Source organism: Anguilla rostrata, chromosome 11, assembly GCF_018555375.3.
Source record: "Anguilla rostrata isolate EN2019 chromosome 11, ASM1855537v3, whole genome shotgun sequence".
Taxonomy (NCBI): domain Eukaryota; kingdom Metazoa; phylum Chordata; class Actinopteri; order Anguilliformes; family Anguillidae; genus Anguilla; species Anguilla rostrata.
The window spans coordinates 27002999-27025538 of record NC_057943.1 but is presented as its reverse complement, the minus strand read 5'-3'; the positions used below and the strand labels follow the sequence as shown (position 1 = coordinate 27025538).

The 22540-nt window shown below is 43.6% G+C and overlaps 1 protein-coding gene and 1 long non-coding RNA gene across 2 annotated transcripts in view; one reads left to right on the top strand and one right to left on the bottom strand.

The window, feature by feature from the left end:
- The window catches only part of LOC135234463 (uncharacterized), a 71675-nt gene that overhangs the window by 17093 nt on the left and 32042 nt on the right, over positions 1–22540 (top strand). The gene's annotated exons all lie outside the window — the stretch shown is intronic.
- On the bottom strand, positions 15948–20296 carry LOC135234459 (keratin, type II cytoskeletal cochleal-like). Its single transcript, XM_064299103.1, has 9 exons — positions 19483–20296; positions 18580–18788; positions 18332–18392; positions 18101–18196; positions 17788–17952; positions 17535–17660; positions 17150–17370; positions 16917–16969; positions 15948–16608 (listed from the first exon to the last, which is right to left on the bottom strand). The coding sequence occupies exons 1-9, from the start codon at positions 20152–20154 to the stop codon at positions 16247–16249; spliced, it is 1965 nt and encodes a 654-aa protein (XP_064155173.1). The 5' UTR covers positions 20155–20296; the 3' UTR covers positions 15948–16246.

Here is a 22540-nt window from a genome sequence, read left to right as displayed (position 1 = left end):
TTATTATATCTTTCCTTGTGTGTCTCTGTGTCTCGAGGACGAGCATAAACATTGGCATCTTTGTGTTCGCAAGGTTTACGATTCCCTTTTTGTGTACATTGTTTTTAGAACTAGGTGTCTGCTAGACTTTGTGTGTAATTGCTTTGTGCTAGGACACAGCTGCCTGCTTTGTACTTTGTACACTGAACTTTAACCTAATCTGCCGCCCACTAGCACAGCTGTCAGTATTCATAGCGAAGACACGGCAGGACACGGTATGGACCACAAACACACCTGACACACGGACCCTTGGGTTCCTGGCTGAGTCGGGCATTGCTGTGTCGCTACACTGAAGTGAGCCACTGCCAAAGTTTACCGTCACCCTTACTCTCGGCTCAGAACTCTGGGGACGGATGAGAATTTGGCACCGAGTTCATTTTTCCTGGCGCTCAGTCGAGTTCCATAGTGCCGCAAAAATGGTCAGTTTGCATAATTGTTTCCGCAAATTTGCAAAAGCACTGCGCAGCAAAAAAACATTTTTGATTTGATTTCCAGAGGGCATCATCACGGTTTTCTACCAATCTACCCTGACTTGAAATGGAGCACCACAGCAATCCGGCAAAATAGAGTTAAAAATAAAAGACAGGAGCCTGTATTCTATGTGATGCTGTACACCCCACGCCCTCCAGGTGGTGATGTTATGCAATGGGTGTATATGAGTTCAGCTTGATTTCTCTGACTGGGCGTATGACCAGTGGTTGGAGAATGGGGCTGAGAGGAAACATGAATTCCCTTATGCCTTATGGAGATTTTTTTAAAAATATGAGGTCATATTTCTGCTGATCAGGTGAAGATAACTTTGCTTTTAATATTTGTTGTTTGGGGGAAGGGGTTGTGGAAAGGCACAATTTAATTTTCAACCTTTTTGTTGCATCAATTGTTTTGTGTGCTTCTGATCCAAACTATTGGGGAGTGAGAAGAGGTACTGCAGAAATGACATGATTCAGATTGTTCAACTGATATATCCCATTAACAGTGGCATGTAACAATTCTGCCAGAAAAAGCAAGGTATTTGCGGAGTGCAAGAGTGCTAACTTCTCTTCTCCCTGTTGATTTATATGCTTTATTTAGTGACTTCAGGCACACAAATCCACGGCATGAATTGCAATCTCAATCCAAGTGGAAAAGATTTAAAGACCTCCTATTGCTTAGATTATCATAATATATCCTTGATTAGTTATGATCATGCTGTACAGGTAAAATGAGCGTTTCCATTTACATTTTTAGTCAGGTTGGTGTTAAATCTTTGTCCTTCTCTGCATGGGAATGAATGAGTGTGATATTCCTTCAGAGAATTAGGCAGAATGGGTGTGGATTAGCCCTGACTTGTTACTGCGTGTGGCTGAATTGAAATCTTTGGGTCTGCAGAGGGCTCGGGTGTGGCACTTTGGGAAGGGAAAGGGTGTGTATGCCGTGGAGTTGGAGGGAGACCTGTGGGAGTGGCACATGCAGGTACGCTACCTCTCTGTCATTCTCACTCCCTCTCCTACTGCGCTCCTGCTATTCTCTCTCTCCCAACTTTGGTCCTCTTACATAAGTACTTGTGAAAGGAAAGTGAACCAGGCAACAATGAATTTATAGCAAAAGCTAAAAAAGGGAAAGTAATCAAATAAGGACGCTGGGGCTTTTAATTGGCCCGGTCCATAAAGCCCATGAGGGCATGCTGGGCCCTAAGAAGTGTCTCAGTTAATAAAGCCTGTCACTACAGACTGCGGCCTAGAGTGGCTTGGTCAGTAAAGGCTCTTACCATGAGTACATGCTGGGCTCTATGGAGTGGCTCGGTCAGTAAAGGCTCCTACCATGAGTACATGCTGGGCTCTATGGAGTGGCTTGGTCAGTAAAGGCTCTTACCATGAGTACATGCTGGCCTCTATGGAGTGGCTTGGTCAGTAAAGGCTCTTACCATGAGTACATGCTGGCCTCTATGGAGTGGCTTGGTCAGTAAAGGCTCTTACCATGAGTAAATGCTGGCCTCTATGGAGTGGCTTGGTCAGTAAAGGCTCTTACCATGAGTACATGCTGGCCTCTATGGAGTGGCTTAGTCAGTAAAGGCTCTTACCATGAGTACATGCTGGGCTCTATGGAGTGGCTTGGTCAGTAAAGGCTCTTACCATGAGTACATGCTGGCCTCTATGGAGTGGCTTGGTCAGTAAAGGCTCTTACCATGAGTACATGCTGGGCTATATGGAGTGGCTCGGTTAGTAAGGGCCCTCACCACGATTAAATGCTGGGGTCTGTGGAGTGGGTCAGTCACCAAAGGCTCAGACTACAATTGCAGGCTGAGCCCTATTGAGTAGTTTAGTCACCAAAGGCTCAGACTACGATCACAGGCTGACCATAGAGTGGCTCAGTCACCAAACAACCTGTAGGGTGCAAAATAGTTGCTAGTTCTGATGTTGTACCTTGTGGATTATATGGTGTAAATAGTCATCAGCTCTCCTGTAGTTCCTTGTGGCCTATAGGGTGCAAATAATCACTAGCACTTATGTAGTACCATGTGGCCTGTAGGGTGTGAAATAGTCACTAGCACTCATGTAGTACCATGTGGCCTGTAGGGTGTGAAATACTCACTAGCTCTGATGATAGTACCTTCTGGGCTATACGGTGTAAATAGCCATTAGCTCTTCTGTAGTTCCTAGTGGCCTTTTGGGTGTAAAATAGTCACCAGCTTGCCTGTAGAACCTTGTGGTCTGCAGGTGTAAATAGTTACTAGCTCTCTTGTAGTACGGTGTGGTTTTTCTTGCACAGGTGTGGACGGAACAGCAGAAATTAAAACAAGTTTTGAGAAAATAATGGGCACAATGTTCAAAACCAGAAGGGAGCTTGACATTTTTGTTCCACACATGAGAATATCTGAGCCAGCCGCATACACATGTCCTCATTTTGCCATTAGGGATTGTCGTTTATTATATTTCTGCAGATCTGCAGTAAATGGTGATGTTGCACCTGCCTGATGAGGACTTGGTTGCCTGCTCCAATCAGCTAGCTCCAAAGACCAGGGACGGGATATGGAATTAAATAAGACAGTGAAACTGTCCTTGTTTCTGCTAGTGCTGCAGGTGCAGAAAGGGTATGGTATTCTAAGGTCATGCTGCTGCAACACAGGTCTGGGCGCTTACAAAAAATGTGGCAAGACAGCGCACGGGGACGCGACTTATTTGTCTTCCTTCATGGGCCTACTGAAAAGCTGTGACTTCTGCCCCCCCCCCACCGCACTGCACTGCAAGGAAGCTACGCTGCACAAAGGAGAAAGGAGGCCGTGAAATAAAGGAGGAGGAGCCGTGGCAGGGAGCCAGAGGACACGCCCCGAGGGAACTGGCGACGAGCGGGGCGCTTCGTGTCCTCGCCTGTCGACTCCGTGGCCCTGGGAAAGCCACAGCCCCATTCCTCAGCAGCAAACAGGTTCTCTGGGTGATTTACGACCCGCCTCATCAAAAAGTGATTGAATCGATGCGCGCTGAATGCGTTCACCTGCCTGGTCTCCTCCCCCTGGAGATGGCTCTGCTTACGCCTTTGGACCGCAGTGACTTCGTGCTGTCATCACTGACACCTTTTACAATTTTCAATTGTAAAAATGTTTGGCAGATGCTCTTAACCGGTGCAGCTACTTCACAGTCAAATCAGTGCCGTCACCAGGTCACAAGACCTTCAGAATAAAGCAAGAGAAGCGGGTACGAAAAGGTGGGTTTTCGTACATGTGCGAAAAACGGCTAGTGGCGATTGCAATGGTAAGTGTGTCAGATTTCACAGTTTAGTAGTTGGGCAGTAGTTTGTCACTGCACACCTTGTTAATATGTTGCATTTGTGCATAGCAAAAAATAAATAAATACAAACAGACACGTTTGGTTCCAGCTACCAACAAACATGGTCTACTGATATTTTGAATTCCAGGACCCAGGGGACCAACAGAATCCATGCAGAAATGGCCATGCTGACAACCTGCAGAAAATCCTACCAAATTCAAAAGATGAGAAATGAGAATTGGACAGATGCCATTTTAACTGCAGACAAAAACAGACAGAGACGGAGAGTGAGAGAGATTGTCAGTACTTTCGGTAAGGTTGAGAATGAAGTGGGGAAGTGGGGAATACCTGTTGAAACAGATTTATTCTGGCAAGATTGTACAGGAGGTTCACTCTCTCTCGCTCTCTCTCTCTCTCAGATCATAATCGAGATCTCCGCCCATGACAGCTCAGGTATGGGGGCACATTGTAGAATCCATGTCCTAATATGGTAACGCATTGTAAAACTGGAAATAGCTCTGCAAAACTTATACGCTGTCTTCTCATTATAAAATGGCACCACGTGTGTGTGTTTGTGTGAGCACGCATGCACATGCACACCTTCAGGGCCATGAAAAGTATTTGCCCCCTTCCTGATTTCCTCTATTATTGCATATTTGTCACACTGAATGGTTTTTGATCTTTAAACAAAATGTAATATTACACAAAGGGAACATTACTAAGCACAAGACCCATTTATTCATTTATTTAATGATAAAATTGTCACATACCCACGTCACCCATGTGAAAAAGAAATTATTAGAAGTATCTGAGTGGCGAAGGAATGCGTGCAGTCTTGCTCAGTGCTACTGGAACGGGATTCGTTTAATGGTATTTCGATTATCTGACTCCAAAATAATGTTTTAACCTTTCCTCTTTGCTGACAGTTACGCATAGAAGCAGGAGACTGCTTTCTGCCAGTAGTGTGGCTCTATACGAATCACTATCTGACTTGGTAGACGCGGAAGTGCATCTGGCTTGTGTAGCCTGCATATTACATCCTGCTGTTACACTAGTGTATAGGTGAGTGGCTATGGGGTGCAGATGTCCTGAGCTCTATGTGTATGCTATGACCTTAAATCTGCTAGGTGTGCTGTGGTAAGAGTCAAATTATATTGGCAGGTTAAAGTGAATGCAGTTTATTGTACAGTATGTTAATAATGGCAGGATACAGTGGTTCAAAATGTGTGTGTAGTGCGATGGCTATGTACGTGTGCAGGAGACTATGTTGACGAGTCTCTATGTGCTATTGAACTTCTCTCCTTATGTACAAGTAAAAACCCCAAGTCATCAAATAAAGGCACAATCATGACAACACAGTATAACAATGATCCTGCTTGTGCTATCTCTGTAAGCTTATCACACTGGGTTAACCTTTGTAACTGAGGCACCAACTTGTTCCCCATGACATCAGTTTCCAACAATACAAAACATGATTACACTGTAGAATGGAGACCCTAAGTTTTACATAATGCTGATCCAGTGGGCTGTTTTGCCACCGAGGACTGTTTCATTATCACACTTGCTGACACCGTGTCAGCAAAGTAAACAGTCTGTTTCCTTTTAGAGGTCTGATAAGCGGCAGACTTTTGTGAACTGCCAAACAGTTTCCCCCCTCTGGTCCAATGGAACACTGAGAGGTACAGGGGTCCAAGCACCAACAGAAGTGTTCAAGGCTGATTGCAGAGAGGCGATGAGGCACCTGAAGTAGCAGCACTGGCAAGTGTGATGGTGAAGACAAGCAGAGTGGCGATGACGCACCCTCGGTAGACCCAACCCCACCAGGTGTAGATGTGTTGGGCTGAGCGTGTAGAGGCACTGGTCAGGATCCTCATGGTCTGTTTGGCCAGGTTGACCTCTACCTGAGCTTGATTCAGTTGCTATGCAGTCTCCTGGATCAATTGCTCAAAAACAGATAATATAGCAAGCAGTTTCATGGCAGCAAGAGCATGTGGTAAACAGAGCATTGTTACCTCTAACTGTTATATAACCAGTGATATGGTCTCACCTGGTGTCTTGGTCCTTTACTGCTTTACTGTATAAAGGGAAAAGTTTCATAGAAACCAATACAATCTTGACATTTGCATACATTGTATCCATTATTAGTAATTCAGAATAGAGGATGTCTGATGAGGGTGTATAAACAGAAAAATGGCACAGACATTCATTACATCATCCAGTTGTTAGCACTTCAGAATAGCGCATGCCTTGTATTTTGCCAGAATATGCCTACAGTAAGAATGTAGAACACAGGTAGGAACACATCACATTGAGGTCACCAACTAAGAAACTAAGGAAGTATCTGAGTGGTGAAGGAACACATGTAATCTTCAGTTCGACTGGAACAGGATTAATTTTACGATATCTTGATTATCGGACTCCAAAATAATGTTTTAACCTTTCCTCTTTTTGATTTCAGTTCAGTGGTTTGAGGTGCATGGCAATATCCATATGCCATAGCCCTCTTAGTCACCAGATCTGAGTGCAATTGAGCCTGTGTGGGAAATTCTGAAGTTGTACCTGAGATAGCACTCTCTCTTTCATCAGCTAAGGATGAGTTAATTGACTATCATGGATGAGTGATATCTTTATCCTCACTTGGTTTTTCTTTCACATTTATTTAAAATAGTAAATTACATTTTTTTGAGGTCCACACTGCATTGCCAAAAGTATGTGGACACCTGACATCCGACAACTCGTACAACATTATGGGCATTAATTTGGAGTTGGTACATCCTTTGCAGCTATAACAACCTCCACTCTTCTGGAAAGGCTTTATGCTAGATGTTGGAGCATTGCCGCTGGGATTTGCTTCCATTCAGCCAGAAGAGCATTAGTGAGGTCAGGCACTGATGGGGCGTTTAGGCGTGGCTCGCAGTTGGCTTTCCCATTCATCCCATAAGTGTTGGATGAGGTTGAGTTCAGGGCTCTGTGTAGGCCAATCAAGTTCTTCCACTCTCTTCTTGAAAAAAACATTTCTACATATACCTCTCTGTGTGCCTGGGGACATCGTCATTCTGAAACAGAAAAGAGCATTCCCCAAACTGTTCGGGAAGCTCGGAATCATCTAGAATGTGTTTGTATGCTGTAGCATTAAGATTTGCCTTCACTGGAACTAATTGGCCTTGCCCAAACATATGAAACACAGCCCCAGACCAAGGGGTGCCTAAATCATTCTGGTCATATAGTGTATTTGTTGGTGGACACTGATAATCTAGAAATGGCTCGTCATCATATATTTTTATGAAAGCATAAATCATAAGAACGTAGGAATATATACAGATAGCAACACGCGGCCTATCTAGGCTTGCCATTTACCTATAAATTGGAGAGTATTCAGCACTGCATCAAGCCCAGACCTGAAAACCCTGAGGACTGCTGCCTCTCCATTGTGGCATGGCAAAGTTTTCTGCCATAAAAAACCATTGTAGCTCACTTTATGTCCCTGTTATGAATTCACAAACCTCAAACCGCTGTTAAACGTGAAGAGATTACAGTAAATCTTAAGTTTTAAGTTATCATAAGTCTTCCTCATAACTTTCCTATTTCATGCTAGAAACCAATTTAGTTACCCTTTGTCCTTTTTCCAGAGCTTATAGATCATTCTTGTATTGCTTTGCCCAGAATACAAAGGTATTGTATTACATCAATATAATTTCCTTTGATTTGCACTCCATACTTTTTGCCATATATCCCAGCATCCTGTTGGCCTAAACACTGACAGGCTTTGTATCAACTACAAATATCTTCATCTGTCTTCTTCAAATTGGACACATGCTTTTGTGTTGTTCTCATGAAATACTCTCATGAAATACTCCTGCCTTCGATTTTAATTTCCTACATGCAGGAGCATTTAGCTGTATTTGACAGAGCAGTGAAATCCTGCTTTTTATGTATTATTTTTTTATTGCACTACTTTGCTTCCAGGCATCTGGCATTTCTCCAGTTTTTATAGAGTGCAAAAAAAATACCTGTCACTGGTTTATAGATGCTCTGCCCTAGCTCTGAGTACTCTTGGATGTATGCCATCGGGACCTGCTGTCTTGTAGCATTCAGTTAATGTAATTCCTTTAATACTTTTCAATTCCGTAAGATTCACTAGAACATTCTGAACACTGGATGTGCTTTCTGGCATATTTGTTAACTCTCATCTCAAGTAAAATTACTTGAAAACTAGTCTCCTCACACAGAATGTTTGCAAGTCCTATTGATAAGAGCTACTTTTCAAAGAGTCAACACAATCTTCTGGGTAGCAATGGTAGTAAATGAACCCTGAGATACTAGGAAATGTAACGGTCAAACTTACACTAGCCTCATCTGTACTGAGGAACCACTCTAAACCAGCCTTATCTGCACTGAGAGACCAGTCTAAACCAGCCTTATCTGCACCGAGAAACCACTCTAAACCACCCATATCTGCACTAATAGACCAGTCTAAACCAGCCTCAGTGGCACTGAGAGACCAGTCTAAACCAGCCTTATCTGCACTAATAGACAAGTCTATACCCGCCTCAGTGGCACTGAAACACCAGTCTAAACCAGTCTCATCTGCGCTGAGAGACTAGTCTAAACAGCCTGATCTGCACTGAGAGACCAGTCTAAACCAGCCTTATCTGCACGGAGAGACCAGTCTAAAACAGCCTCATCTGCACTGAGAGACCAGTCTAAACAGCCTGATCTGCACTGAGAGACCAGTCTAAACCAGCCTTATCTGCACGGAGAGACCAGTCTAAACCAGCCTTATCTGCACGGAGAGACCAGACTAAACCAGCCTCATCTGCACTGGGAGACCAGTCTAAACAGCCTGATCTGCACTGAGAGACCAATCTAAACGAGCCTTATCTGCACTGAGAGACCAGTCTAAACCAGCCTTATCTGCACTGAGAGACCAGTCTAAACAGCCTGGTCTGCACTGAGAGACCAGTCTAAACCAGCCTTATCTGCACTGAGAGACCAGTCTAAACAGCCTGGTCTGCACTGAGAGACCAGCCTATACCAGCCTTATCTGCACTGAGAGACCAGTCTAAACCAGCCTTGTGTGCATTTATGATGATCCTCTGAGGGATATTAATTTACTTGTTGTACATTTTAATATTCACTTTTGTGTTTTTTTGGGAATGCCGCAAGTAAACACTGCACGTGTTTCTAAATAACCATACGAAAGTATGTTGTTGGTCAAACTGAATTTTCGAATCAAATCAAAATTCTTTTTTTTTTGTTGAGAAAAATGGGTTGTGGTGGTTGTTCGCTTCTGAATGAAATTCCATTGTACACTAGAGGGCAGTGTGCACAACTGAGTGGAAGTGAATGACTGGCAAACATGAAGAATAAAGGGACTGTCACTGTGTTATCCTTCATAGATTATGAGCTATTTTATCTCAGACAATGTTCAAGCATATTATACTTTATGGAAACTATAGTATGTAGACGCATGTTCTTCTTTTCCTTAATGTTCTACAAATAGGGACTGATTTACTTAGACCAGTGGTTCTCAAACTCGGTCCCGGGGGACCACTGTGTATGCTGGTTTTCATTCCAACCTCAACTGCAGTCCCAGTCCCATTTTAACAAGCTGTTCATTTGTCTTAATTAAAAAAGGGCCAGTGAGGGTGCACTCCTGATTCTAATAATCAAGGTGCTTAGAAGAGAGTGGTTGATTAGTAGAATCAGGTGTGTGCTCCCACACTGGACCTTTCTGGATAAGACTCAGGACCCAGGCTCTAAAACATGAAAAACACATAATTAAGAAAAAATGAACAGCTTGTTAAAATTCTGGGATTGCAGTTGAGGTTGGAATGAAAACCAGCATAAACAGTGGTCCCCCAGGACCGAGTTTGGAAACCACCGACTTAGACCTTTAGCATGTGCAAAACCTTTTAGCACATGCAAAACCAACTACTGGTCTTGGTATTTGTTTTGTACCAACCATTGGTTGTCTTATTAGTTTTGCGTGTGCAAAAAGGTTTTTGCATATGCTAGAGCAGTGGTTCCCTAACTCGGTCCTGGAGTACCCCTGTGTATGCTGGTTTTTGTTCCAACCACAATTGCAATACCAGAATTTTAACAAGTTGTTCATTTTTCTTGATTAGGTGCTTAGCATGTTTAGAGGGATTATTAACCCACTTCATGTCAAAAATAGCCATAAACAGTAAAGTTACCATGTTCATATTGTGCTTATTGTGCTTTCTTGCAAACAATTACATAGAAGAGGTAACAAACTTTTTGGACCAACTTAAAGAATGAAATGAATCAATAGGCCCCTGAACATTTAAGTTCCTTATTGACACGATGCAGGTTCGGCTCGTTATCATTTGCTTTGTCTTTAAACTCTTCATTATCTTCCAGATGGTTAGTTTTAGTGGCCAGATGTCCACACTTTGACCAATTAGAAGCCTATTGACACACTTCAGTCTTTAATTTGATCCACTGAAAATAATTTACCTTTTAATGTAATTGTTTGCAGTGTAGCACAATAAGCACAGTGTGAACATGGGAATTTTATTCTTCATGGAATGCTTAGCTATTTCTTACATAATGTGGTTGAAGAGGGTAAATAATCCCTCTAAACACGAAGAGCACCTAATTAAGAAAATTTTACAACTTGTTATAATTCTGGAATTGCAATCGTGGTTGGAACGAAAACCAGGAGTACTCCAGGACCGAGTTTGGGAACCACTGTGCTAGAGATCTAAGTAAATTTGGCCCATAATCGCCATTTATATTTGGGTTCACCATACCATAAATAAAACTGTTAGGGCCAGTTTTACAGTCACAGACTAAGCATAGTCCTAGACTAAATTCAATTTTTAATGGAGATTCTCCCGGACTAACTTAGTTTGTGTCTGTGAAACTGGCCCTTGAAGTCATAAAGCTTGCAAGTGGCCCTGCCAGGTGCATACCAGGAGCACATATCAGGCCCTGTAGTCACATGCTGGAGGCCTGGGGGGTGGGGTGGTGGCAGGGCTTGAGACAGATAGGGCCCCTCCAGACATTTGGGGCCCTTCCAGATGGCTGGGATATATCTAGACAGTTGGAGCCCTAGACACTCATACCTATGTCACCTATACCTAGAACCAGCTCTGTACATGGGTTTAATCTTCTTGTGTATTGATTTAATATGTGTATATATTGGTTTTTCATTAACACATCTATTGGTTTGTCATTGACACATCTATTGGTTTGATTGTCTTATAATCATAATTATTTATTTTGTTAATGTACTGGTTTACTATAATTATGTATTGGGTTGTCATTGGCACATAGGCTACTGTATATTGATTAGCCATTTGTGTTTGCATTAATTGTCATTGATGCATATATTGGTTTGCCATTTGAACATCTCTTGGTTTGTAACTAACAATCAAGCTACATTTGTGGAATATGCTTTTGTCTTTGTTGTCATTTGTATACCCTGCCTGTGATTGGTGATTTAAAGAGTGAATTGCCATGGTAACACAGTGCAGAAGTCATCCAGCAGGAAGTTTTGCTCCTCAACACAGTAGGGCAGCCCTCTCTGCACAGGCCAGGAGTCATGACTGTCTAGAAAGACTTCACTGCCTTGCCAATTGCTGATTGTGGGGAGTGGATAAAAAAGACAGCAGAAAAATAAAAATAAAACAAAAATGAATCACAGTGAGGTGTTTATGGTTAACATGTGAAGGTTTTCTAAAGACATCAATTAATTCCACCTGCCTAATCTTTTCTTTAAACACTGCACTTCTTCTTGACTGCCTACTGTAAAACCTTAGAGGAGCAGCTTAAGACAAATGGCTTTTTTCACAACTTAATTCAAAAACTAAGATGTATAAATTGATGGGTTACCTGGTATTTGTCTCCAGGCAGAATTTCACTGTCATTCTCTTGACTTCTTTTCTGCACCAGAATGTCAACCTGTAGTTCTGCTCGCCTGCCACCCAGCTTGGGCATCACTGACGTAGCCTCAATACTTACAAGGAGATTTTCAAACCCAACGATAGCCTGTAAAACATTTTCCATAAATTTTTTAATGGAACTGCGGCAAAACCACCCCTGGAATAAATTAAGGTAATGCAGCCTGTCTTGAGGTAAAATGACATTGTTCCTCACAAGCAAGAGCCTGTGTTTGTGGATGAATTCAAACAGGTCAGCAAATAAGCGACAGAAATTCTGTCTTCCATCAACTGTTTGATCTGCGTGACATGATCTTCATTTTCTTAAGTCTTGCTGAATCCCCGAGAATAAATATGAAATTTGATAATAGATATGGACCTTCCTGCAACATCTGCATTGGCTGGTGATCCAGCCAAATGATCTGTGTGGCAGTAGGCTGCTGTGAACTGCCCTGGGGGTTCTGCAGAGCCCAGGTCATATGTGGAAGCCCTTTGACACCACTTGGGACATTGATGCTGGCATGCAACCCCACTCCATTGGCTCTGAGCTCTCTCATTGACTTGGAGTTGAAATGCTAGGTCTTCCCCACCCGGCTTAGAAGGTTGTAGACTTAGTCAACCGCAAGCGTTTTCCCTCGCACTGACAGCAGTGCTAGCTTCGGTTTATAAAAACAAAACAAAACAAAACAACGAAAAAAGCGGTTAAACTTGAAAAGTGCATTCTGGGATAGCTACTGTCCTTGGATTGAGCACATAATCTAACTGTGTGGCATGCAGTGATGGGGCACAATGAAGTTTCCTGCCACAACTTGAGGGAGGGAAATTGCACCCCCTGGTGGCAGTCCCTTCCACTCCCATGGCTACCGTCTTCTCTAACCTTTCTGCCTCTGTCCCCCCCCCCACCCCCCCGCCAGAATTTTTATTTATTCTGTTGCAGTAATGCTGTAGACTTTAACGTGGCCAATCAAAACACCAGCTCGATTGTACAGGATCTGTGTGTAGGTCTCATATTCCTTGGTTGACACATCACCATCAGTTATGAAGAATGAATATGGGGATTATTTGTGAATGACATATTTTCACGTGATTGGCTGCAGTTTATACATGCAAAAACAAAACATGGCATGAAATTCTTCATCTTCACTTGGGGATTCCCCATTTCCACATGTGACCTGTAGCTCTCATGTTTTTCATGTGAAAAGAAAACATGTGACTTAAAATAAATCCACTCTCATTTTATAAACGGGATTATTTTTATAGTACCCATGTGTGGTGGGTTTCTCATGTTGGGTGTTTCTCATGTGATTTTTTCATAAGGGAATGCGGCTGGCTGTGTTGAATTTGATTATCTCTGCCTCTTCCGCAGACTGATTGGTAGATTCCTGGTGGCTGAAAGCTGCTGGAAGTGGAACTGCTGTGCAGTCAAGGCGCCTGTCCCTGCATATTTTGTGTTTCATACCGGCGTTGTGATTTATGAGTACTTTGTGTTACCAGTTTTTTTTGGAAAGGATAAACTTGGCCTGCTGGGCCACATTGAGTACAGTAAATACATGAGGTCCCTGTCTTTGTGGTGTCTTAGCCACTGGAATTTCATCAGCCATTACGGTCGGAAAGTGTAGGTCTTTGCATTTGTCATGAGCTCACCTGCCAGCTCTTCATCTGACATGTCCTCGCCAGAATTTTGGCATAGGTTCCGCGCGCTGTTTTGAAAAAGGCATCGCTAGTGCATTTCATTGTTGAGAGTGGAACTAACGTGTTAGCTAATTCCTAGGCATATACAGTGTTTCTGTAGCTAATGAAAACTCTGCTCTGTTTCCATCTGTGTGAAGTGTGTGGTGCGGTGCGTTGTTATGGTGAACACCTCAACTCATGTCTCTCTTTCACTCTTTGCCACTACTCTCTCTCCCTGATGCACACATACACATACAAATTCGCTAATACGCATGGGTACCACAAGTGAATATGAGATCATTTTGGGCCATGAATACTAGTAACTTTGCACTAGACTAAGCCCAAAAATGTTTGCAAAATGCAACTAAAAAGTGGTACTCAAATGTGATCATGGTCACGTTGTTTAATGATCTCTTCTGTCATTGACTGACAATGTTAGGTGAAAACACCCATATGGAGAATTTTTCTGAATTGACGCAATTAGTTACAAATATACTTTTGCCTTTTGAGTAAGAAGTGGAAATATTCCTTCAGCTGTACCTCCACGTTCCTCCAGTGGCATTAGTTTTCTTGTGCAAATCATTTGTAATTTGTCAGCTCAGAGATACCATTTTTTGAGGCGTGGCCTGTAGAGGGAGGGCTGTCATGTCAAGTTCTGATAGCCGTTAGAAATGTATCAGATGATTGGCTGAAACTTGACTGTTTTTTTTAGCTGGTCAAGGTTGTAATACTTTGTGAGTGTCTCTGCAACTTCAATGAGTAATTATTTTGACTAGTTTGTTTCATTGTTTTGTATGTGCTGTGCATCTGCAGAGCCAGCCCATGCTGTCCATTTGCCATCCAAAATTGAAGAGGAATTCATGGCAGTGTAGGACTAAGGAAAGCTTTTATATCAGTTGTGATGGTTTTTTCTTGTAGAAAGAAATTAAATATGCAAATCATAATTGTCTATCCCATCTGATGATTTTTCTTTGGTCATAGATGTCCTATCAGTTGTGTGCAGTTTTCAGGGGATACCTTTGCTATCATTTAATCAAAGAAATTTATTCGTAGCATGTACATGTACACCACCCATGCTCATTTTCTTTCCTTCCATGCTCCCTGTGTTAGGTCAACTGATTGTTTTTTAAACGTCACAGTTAGCCACTCAGCTGTACAATTAGTGACCTAACTGTTGTTCTGTGCCTAAAGTGCTGGGTTCACACTTGGTGATAATTCCCCCAATTATAAGACTGCAGTTGGGATGACTGGGGCCAGTAAGGCTGTCACTAATTAACCTCCAGGGCAAAAGAGCACAATACTGCATACATTCTGTTGGCAAGATTTTTTTCAAACTGAGTTGCCTAGTGTGAATTGGTCCAAGACCCTGACAAAAGCCAGTGTGGTTTAAGCACAAGAGGAAGATGGCCAGGAAGTGAACTCACTTTAACAACAATAACCACTGCCACATGCAAGAAGAAGAGGACTGATATTTAATGAAAATGGCCACAACAGTGAGTGCTGACCACTTTTTGGGCACTCTGAGTCCTTTGACCTTTTTGAACCATTCCAACCTTTTCTGCAGGATTTTGCAAAGTTTGATGCAAGACACTAAAAATCAGACTAGTGTGTCCTTGGGTGAAACACATAATCTGTTCCCAGTCACCTAGTGCACACCATCACAACGGCAGGGCGAGACTGATTTACCAGACCAGTCGACCAAATCGGAACTGTCTTTGTCATCCATTCCTGGAACAGTCACCAAGTATGAACCAATCTTTAAGGTGCCCTTGAAGGATGACAACTAAAATTCAAGTCCCTGCTTGATAGAATAAGGTATGATAAGAGTGATGAAAGGTTTTTTCATTCATAATTTTGCTGACAGCTGATTAGTTTATAGTTTGATAGCTTTCTGGGAATCTGCCACTACTTAGAAGTGCTCCTACCTTTTTTCCAATGGGCTGTACACAGTAGTTTTATAATAATACCTGTGTAATTACATTGTAACTACAGATGTATATAGAGTGTAACCACAGTGTGTATACACCAGGGGTGTCAAACCCCGGTCCTGGAGAGCTGCAGTCTCTCCTGGTGATTAGTTTAAGTCTTTCATTGGCTAAAGAGTCCACACACCTTACTGCCAAGGCTGTACTTGGCTGCTGCCTAAAAGGAAAACACAAATACCTGCAGACCCTCCAAGACTGGAATTTGACACTCCTGGTTTGCAAATTGTTCTCACAACTTGTAAAACCCGTTTACAGCTATATTTAAAAGTAGTTTAAATATAAAATAATTTAAATGTAGTTGCATTAAGTGCCCACAGTCCAACAAGCAAATTCGTTCTACTTATTTCTTTAACATTCAAATGTCGAAATGCGGCCAACTGCGCTCGCCTGTGGCACTGCTGGCCTTGCTGCTGGAGAATGTAAATAGCACTGTGTCTATCTCACTCTGCTGCTCTGAAGAACCGATTTAACAGCCAGGCTGACAGAAACGGAGTTGGCAGATTATTCATTCTGAATCTTTATCTACATTCTAAATTAAATTAGCCATTTCAGTAAAGGAGGGCTTGTATAATGAGAAATGACACATAAGACCGACAGAAAGATAGAACGTGACATCCCACAACAGGGTGGATTTATTTTATTGTGCTGCTTTTAACAGATCTGAAGTCAATTTTTGATTGTTCCTTTCTTCCTAGAATATTATTTCACAATACTAATGTCGGAAGGCCATTAGATGTGTGTAAGCATGACATGTTTGAATCAATAGATGCCCTGTCTCTTTTTGTGTGGGTTGGGCCAGATGAAGTTAGGGCTGTATTATTAATGAGTATGGAGAGGTTAAGACAGGTGGGTGCAAGCACAAGGTGAAAGGTCGGGAGGAGAAGGTAGGCGTGTCTTGTCTTTAGAAGGCTCTGGCCATGCCACCGCTCATGCTGGCCATGCCCATACTGGCTCCGCCCATGCTGGCCATGCCCATACTGGCTCCGCCCATGCCCATACTGGCTCCGCCCCCAATCATGGACATGCTGCTCCTGCCGTAGCCGAATGAGCTGGCGCCACCACCAGCGGAGGCAGCACTCATGGCGCCTCCACTGCTCATGGCCATGCCGCCTCCGTAGCCGAGCCCAGTTCCGCCTCCGACTCCGCCTCCCATTCCGGCCATGGACATGGTCATGCCGCCGACTCCGCTGACACCACCCCTGGCTCCAGCCACTGCTCCAGCCGCGGCTGCAAGCCCGCCTCCAATGGTGTCCACACTGTACACTGCGTCCACAGCGATGGAATAGACATGTCACCCTTCTAAATATCTGGGACAACCCGCAATCAGCACTACACCCCTGTTGTTTTTACTTTTTAATCAGGAAATATGTTGTCCTTCTGTTCATGAAAGGAAAATGTATGTTGCATCCTGAATTCAATGCTTAGCAAAAATGGTATGCTATGCTCCAGAATGCTCCCCCAAATTATCACAGGTATTATGTTGTTTGTAATCTGAAGTATGGGCAGTTTCAATCAGCATTGTACAAACAAAAATCCATTGATTCAGGTAATTCAGAATGAAGAGTACTCACTTCCATTAGCAGACTGAACGTGGATGGTCGCAGGGCCTCCGCCAGTGGATATTCTTTGGAGAGATTTGAAAGGGCTTTTTAGAACTTGTGCTCTTAGAGTTTAAGGGTTAATTATGTCAAAGAACTGTGCTTCATAACATAACTCAACACCAAATGTTTTTTTTTACGTTTTTTTAATAACCAGGGTGTCCTGGCTTTTGTCTGGTTCCCTGCTAACCTGTCACCCTGCTCACCTGAACTCTTCTCCCTCCAGCAGCTTCCTGTAGGTGGCGATCTCAATGTCCAGGGCCAGCTTGACGTTCATCAGCTCCTGGTATTCGCGCACCTGGCGGGCCATGTCCTGCTTGGCTCTCATCAGGGCGTCCTCCAGCTCCTTGATGCGGAGCTTGGTCTCGTGTATCGCCTCCTCGCCACGGGTTGTCACGTCTGTCATTTGGACCTGCAGGCTCCCGTTCTTTTGGAAAGTGAATAAAGGAAATCTGGGTCCCGTTCACAGTTTGATTCCTGTCCTCATCTGACTTGTCAACTCATTGAAGATGGATGCACTTGCAGCAATGGTTGCCCACAGCTTTGAAATGCCAACTCTTTAGATTTGTCTTATTATAAAGATTTTCTTACCTGCGCCTTTGTGGACTCAATCTCTGTCTGTATACGGGTCATTGTGCGAGTCATTTCTGCCATCTCCACTTTGGAGGTCCTGAGATCCTCAACGAATTTGCCTGTCGTGGACTGTATCTGCTCAAACTTTATGGATGGGAGGAAGAAGTGGAATGTCTCAGAATCTCCAAGCACCATGTGCACTTCACAAAGGTTAAGACTGCCAAAAGAGACTGGCAACTTTCCCCAGCAGGATCTACTAACTGCCTCTCACCTTCTGCTGGTACCATGCCTCAGTCTCGGTACGACTGCGGTGGGCAATTTCCTCATACTGGGCGCGCACTTCGGCCACGAGAGACTCCATGTCAAGAGTGCGGCTGGTGTCCATCTCCACCACCACGGCTGTGTCCTTAATCTGGGATTGCAGCTCACGCAGCTCCTGTGATGAGAGAGAGCGATAGCTCAGGGATTAGATAAATTAAGTGCAAGTTAATAAAAAATGTATTGGGATAATGTTTAAGAAAAGGCATGAATCTCTTTATACTAGTGGTGCCTTTTTGATTTGTAAATCCATAGGTGGAACTTACCTCTTCATAGACAGCCCTGAGGAAGTTAATTTGATCCTGAACACTGTCAACCTGCGACTCCAGGTCTACTTTGGTCATGTAGGCAGTGTCAACATCCTGAGAGAGCAGAAGAGTTAGACTGATGTTTACATGGAATGGGGGGTGGGGGGGGGGGGGGGGAGATTGCATTGATGGTGTCTTGTACCTGCTGTGTTCTTTGCAAAAAAAAAATTGCAACTGAATGCTCCTTACCTTCTTGAGTAGGACAAATTCATTTTCCACTAATGCTCTTTTGTTGATTTCTTCTTCATATCTGCAGAGGCAGTACACTTGTTTAGAGTTTTGCTTGATTAATGACACACATAATGTTGGCAACCATTTGAAATGCTCAACCTTGAACCAAAAGCAGCTAATGCTCAAAGAACAGATCTGTCTACTCACATCTTGGCAAACACTGGAAAGGTTCTTATTGTGTGGTTGAGAGGAATTCTTAGACTCACCTGGTCTTGTACTCATCCACCACGTTGTGCATGTTCTTCAGCTCTCCGTCCAGCTTGATCTTCTCATTCGTCAGGCTGTCGATCTGCCTGCGTACATTGTTGATGTAGGCCTCATACATAGTGTCGATGTTGGAGCGGGTGATGGTCTGGTCCTGGAGCAAGATCCATTTGGTCTCGAGCATCTTGTTCTGCTGCTCCAGGAAACGTACCTACGGGGGCCAAATGGACAAATCCATTTTGAAAAAAGACACTGAACTACTGAACAACAGGATTATTACTGCTTCTTGTTTTGGCGATAGGAATAGGGCATCATTTTTCGATTCGTCATAAAAAAATTTCTCATTATAACAGGGCTCGAGTCACTCCCTCAAAAAGGACTGGGAACCGCACCATCTGGCAAATTCAATCATTTGCAAACTCCCATAGCTTCCCTCCCACCTATCCTCAGACACAGAGGCTAGAGATAACCATTATGCATTTGGTTAGCAAAGCATAACCTCAGGGTCTTCTGCATGGAAAAGGCTTTGACTCTTGGGCAAATGTAATTTATATTTGTTAGTTAATATTACTTTCATTCCAGCCCCTTAATATTTCTTCCTGAGGCTTGATCTTTTACAATCTACCCTCTCAGTATTTCTAGTCAACGGCTGTGCAATTAGCTTGTGGTTCATTATGACAGAGATGCCAGGCAAACTTTGAGGAGTATTTGCACCTGGATGCTTGCTATTTTTTGGGATAGAAAATCTCTGTGGCAATAACATATTTATTTATCCTTGAACAGATTCCCTATCCTAAAATTGTATCTGTTTTTGGTCACTGCAACATCTGTATACTAATGAATCCTGCAGTCCTGATCAGTTGCGTGATGTTAAGGCATTCGTTACACGAAAAACTGGGACTGACCTTATCGATGAAGGTGGCAAAGCGATTGTTCAAGATCTTGATCTGGTCCTTCTCCAGGGTGCGGGTATTCTGGAAGGTGGGGTCAACCTCCAGGTTGAGGGGCATGAGCAGGGTGGGGTTGATTGCAACAGCGGAGATGGGGGGCACGAACGAGCCAGGACCACCAAACCCTGGGCCACCGAACCCGGGACCTAAGGGTGAGGGGCCTTTAAACCCGGGGCCACCATACCCAGGGCCACCATACCCAGGGCCACCATACCCGGGGCCGCTCAAGCCGGGGCCACTGAACCCGGGGCCTCTTAACCCAGAAACCCCTCCCAGCCCAGCGCTCGCTCCCAACACACCACCGCTCCCGTAGAGTACACCACCATATCCACCGACGCCGACGCCGACACCACCACCGCCACCAACGCCAACGCCGTAGCCTCCGCCAACTGCAGCGCTGCCCGCTCTCATCCCGAACCCGCTGCTACTTCCAACTGCGACGGCTGAGCGTCTGGCACCCATGCCTATGCCACTGGAGCTGGTGACTCCGCTGTATGACCTGCTGGAGAAGTTCCTCAAACCAGCAGCACTGGAACTGGCAGTGTAGCCAGCACCATAACCACTGCTTAAGCCACTATAGCCACCGACCATTGATGCTCCGCTGCCGTATCTAAAGCTCGCGCTCATGGTGTGAGTTTGGTGCAGGTATCAGAAGGAAAAGAAGAGAAAGCTGCTGTTCACTTTGAGCGGCAAGACGAGAGAGCAAGAAGAGGACCAGCTCGCAAAGGACAGTCAAACCCCTCTTAGTGACAGTCCACAAGGGTGCCCACTTTAAATCTCTCTGGCTCTAGGAGGGGGGCCAGGACCTCACCTTTCATCTTTCAATGGCTCCACCCACCTCATTTACATGCTGCTGCTGTGTGGATCTGCGCATCCTGTGGGACAAGTGAAGAGTATAACAGACAGGATCCAGCTTTCCTGGGGGTAGGGGGTGGGGAGTAGGGAGTGGGGAGTCGGGTGTGGTGGGCGGGGTTGCATGAAGAACAGAGGGACCCTAAGGGAAGGGAGGAGTAGTAAAATCATACTGATAGCCCTATTCAGTTCTCACCATGCAGCCAGAGCATCCACAAAGTACCACAGCATCTGAGGGTTGTCTGTGCAGTTCTCAGTGGCTCCACTAGATGGCTCTCATTCTAACTCAGGCTTTATATACCTCTTAACCACATGCTAACAAAAAACTAAAAGCAATTTGATGGTAATGCCCCACAATGTCCTTCCCAAGATTATGGGAACCTGTGCATATTCCATGGGTTCAAAGGACACCACATATGATAATGTGGATGTATTGAATTAATTTACTATACTGTTTTTTTATGCTATGTACAAAAAATGTATTCTTGAAGTTTACTATGAACTGTGCTAGCTATACTATGAGCATCAATAGAAGGAATTTCTATTGCTTTGCATTTGAGGAGTAGCTAGCTAAATTGTCACACAAATAATTGATCAAAAAGGTAGCCAGCTACCCAGCTTGTTACAAATATATAGTTAGACCTTTGGCAAATGAAAATCAACATCGCAAGAATTATTTGAAACTGTATGTTTTCAATGTTTAAAAAAAAAAAAAATATGCAGTACCGTTCGTTATGATGACTTAATGTATGATTTCCTATTACAGAGCTGTCTTTTTCACAATAAAACAGTGAAACAGTGAGCTACATGAGTTTCAGAAAGTAGTTAACTCATTTTCTGGTGGACAGCAGTGATGGCTCCTGGTAATACTGCCAGATGGCCTAAGCTGCATGCAACCTGCCCTTGAACAATTACTATTCTACTTGAAGTGACAGTGAGGCAGAAGATGATGGCCTTTCCTCTGGACTGAGCAGAATCAGTGCCACGATGGGAACATTGCACTGTAGGAGAATTTTTCAGTGTCTATAGCCGATAGCCTAGTGGCTTGATGGCAACCCGCAATCAACAATCTTTTTACTTACTCGAGGCTACAGTTTCACTGTAAATAAAACTAATATGCCATGTTATTTAGCGCACAATCTCGTTTTGTTCTTCCAAAATTTTTTGAAATGTGTGATTAATTTTCAAAGATGAGGGCTTAAAAATATGGTTTGATTTAACTCACAGTTGGTTACCAGCTATTGAGTACATTGCCTATTGATGGATCAAAAGCTTCTGTTTTTTTTACCCAATTCCAGCATTAAAAAACCTCATTAATTTATCTCTGATAGATCTTACAGCTCATACCTCAGGCTTCACCCTTGCCCTGAGGGTATAGGTGGTAATGTGTTTATGTTGTGGTAAGGGAGCTATTCTACTGTATACAGTATGTGTCAGGAAATGTGGTTCCCCCGCTAGGCTGCACCTTGCCAAGTAACAGCGGTTTTGTCGCACAGTGACTCTATTGATACCAATTCCCCAATACTCAACTGGAATAATGGCAGTGGTGGCATGTCAGAGTGGGTCCACGGTCCACCCTCAGCCCCTCCCTACCTGCTTAAGATATCAGTTTCTAAACTGCACTGGCACACTGAATGAGCAGGCAGTGTCGCAACAGAGAGGCTCTGGTGAGAATCTGCAACAATCGCAGGAATAGGAAATTCATCTAAAGCCATGCATAACAAATTCCGGACAATCATGGTCTTAGGGATTAATGGGCACTGCAGAGTGATTCTGTCACAGCGTCATCGGTGCTTGACGATCTTATTATCTAGGCGTGTGGGTGGGGCAGTTTTTATTTTGTACATCCAAATTCTTTTCCCGCACAATACCTGTGCTAGCAAAATAAATCCATTTAGCATGTTTTGCCCAAGACATCGCTTTGGGTTCCAAGATATTCATGAGTTGGAAGGAAGCCTTGGTAGGGAGAGCGCCACCCTTTTTTAAAGTCCTATATCTGCATCAAAGACCCCTTTTGCTGAATTATAACCCTTTAGTTGAACCTTGAGTTTGAATTGCATGATCGTTGCAATAGGGACCTCAACCTTCCAAAACTTTTCCGTGTTAGACTTAACATCCGCAACATATTTATTAATGTAAAATGAAATTATTGATGCTTTGT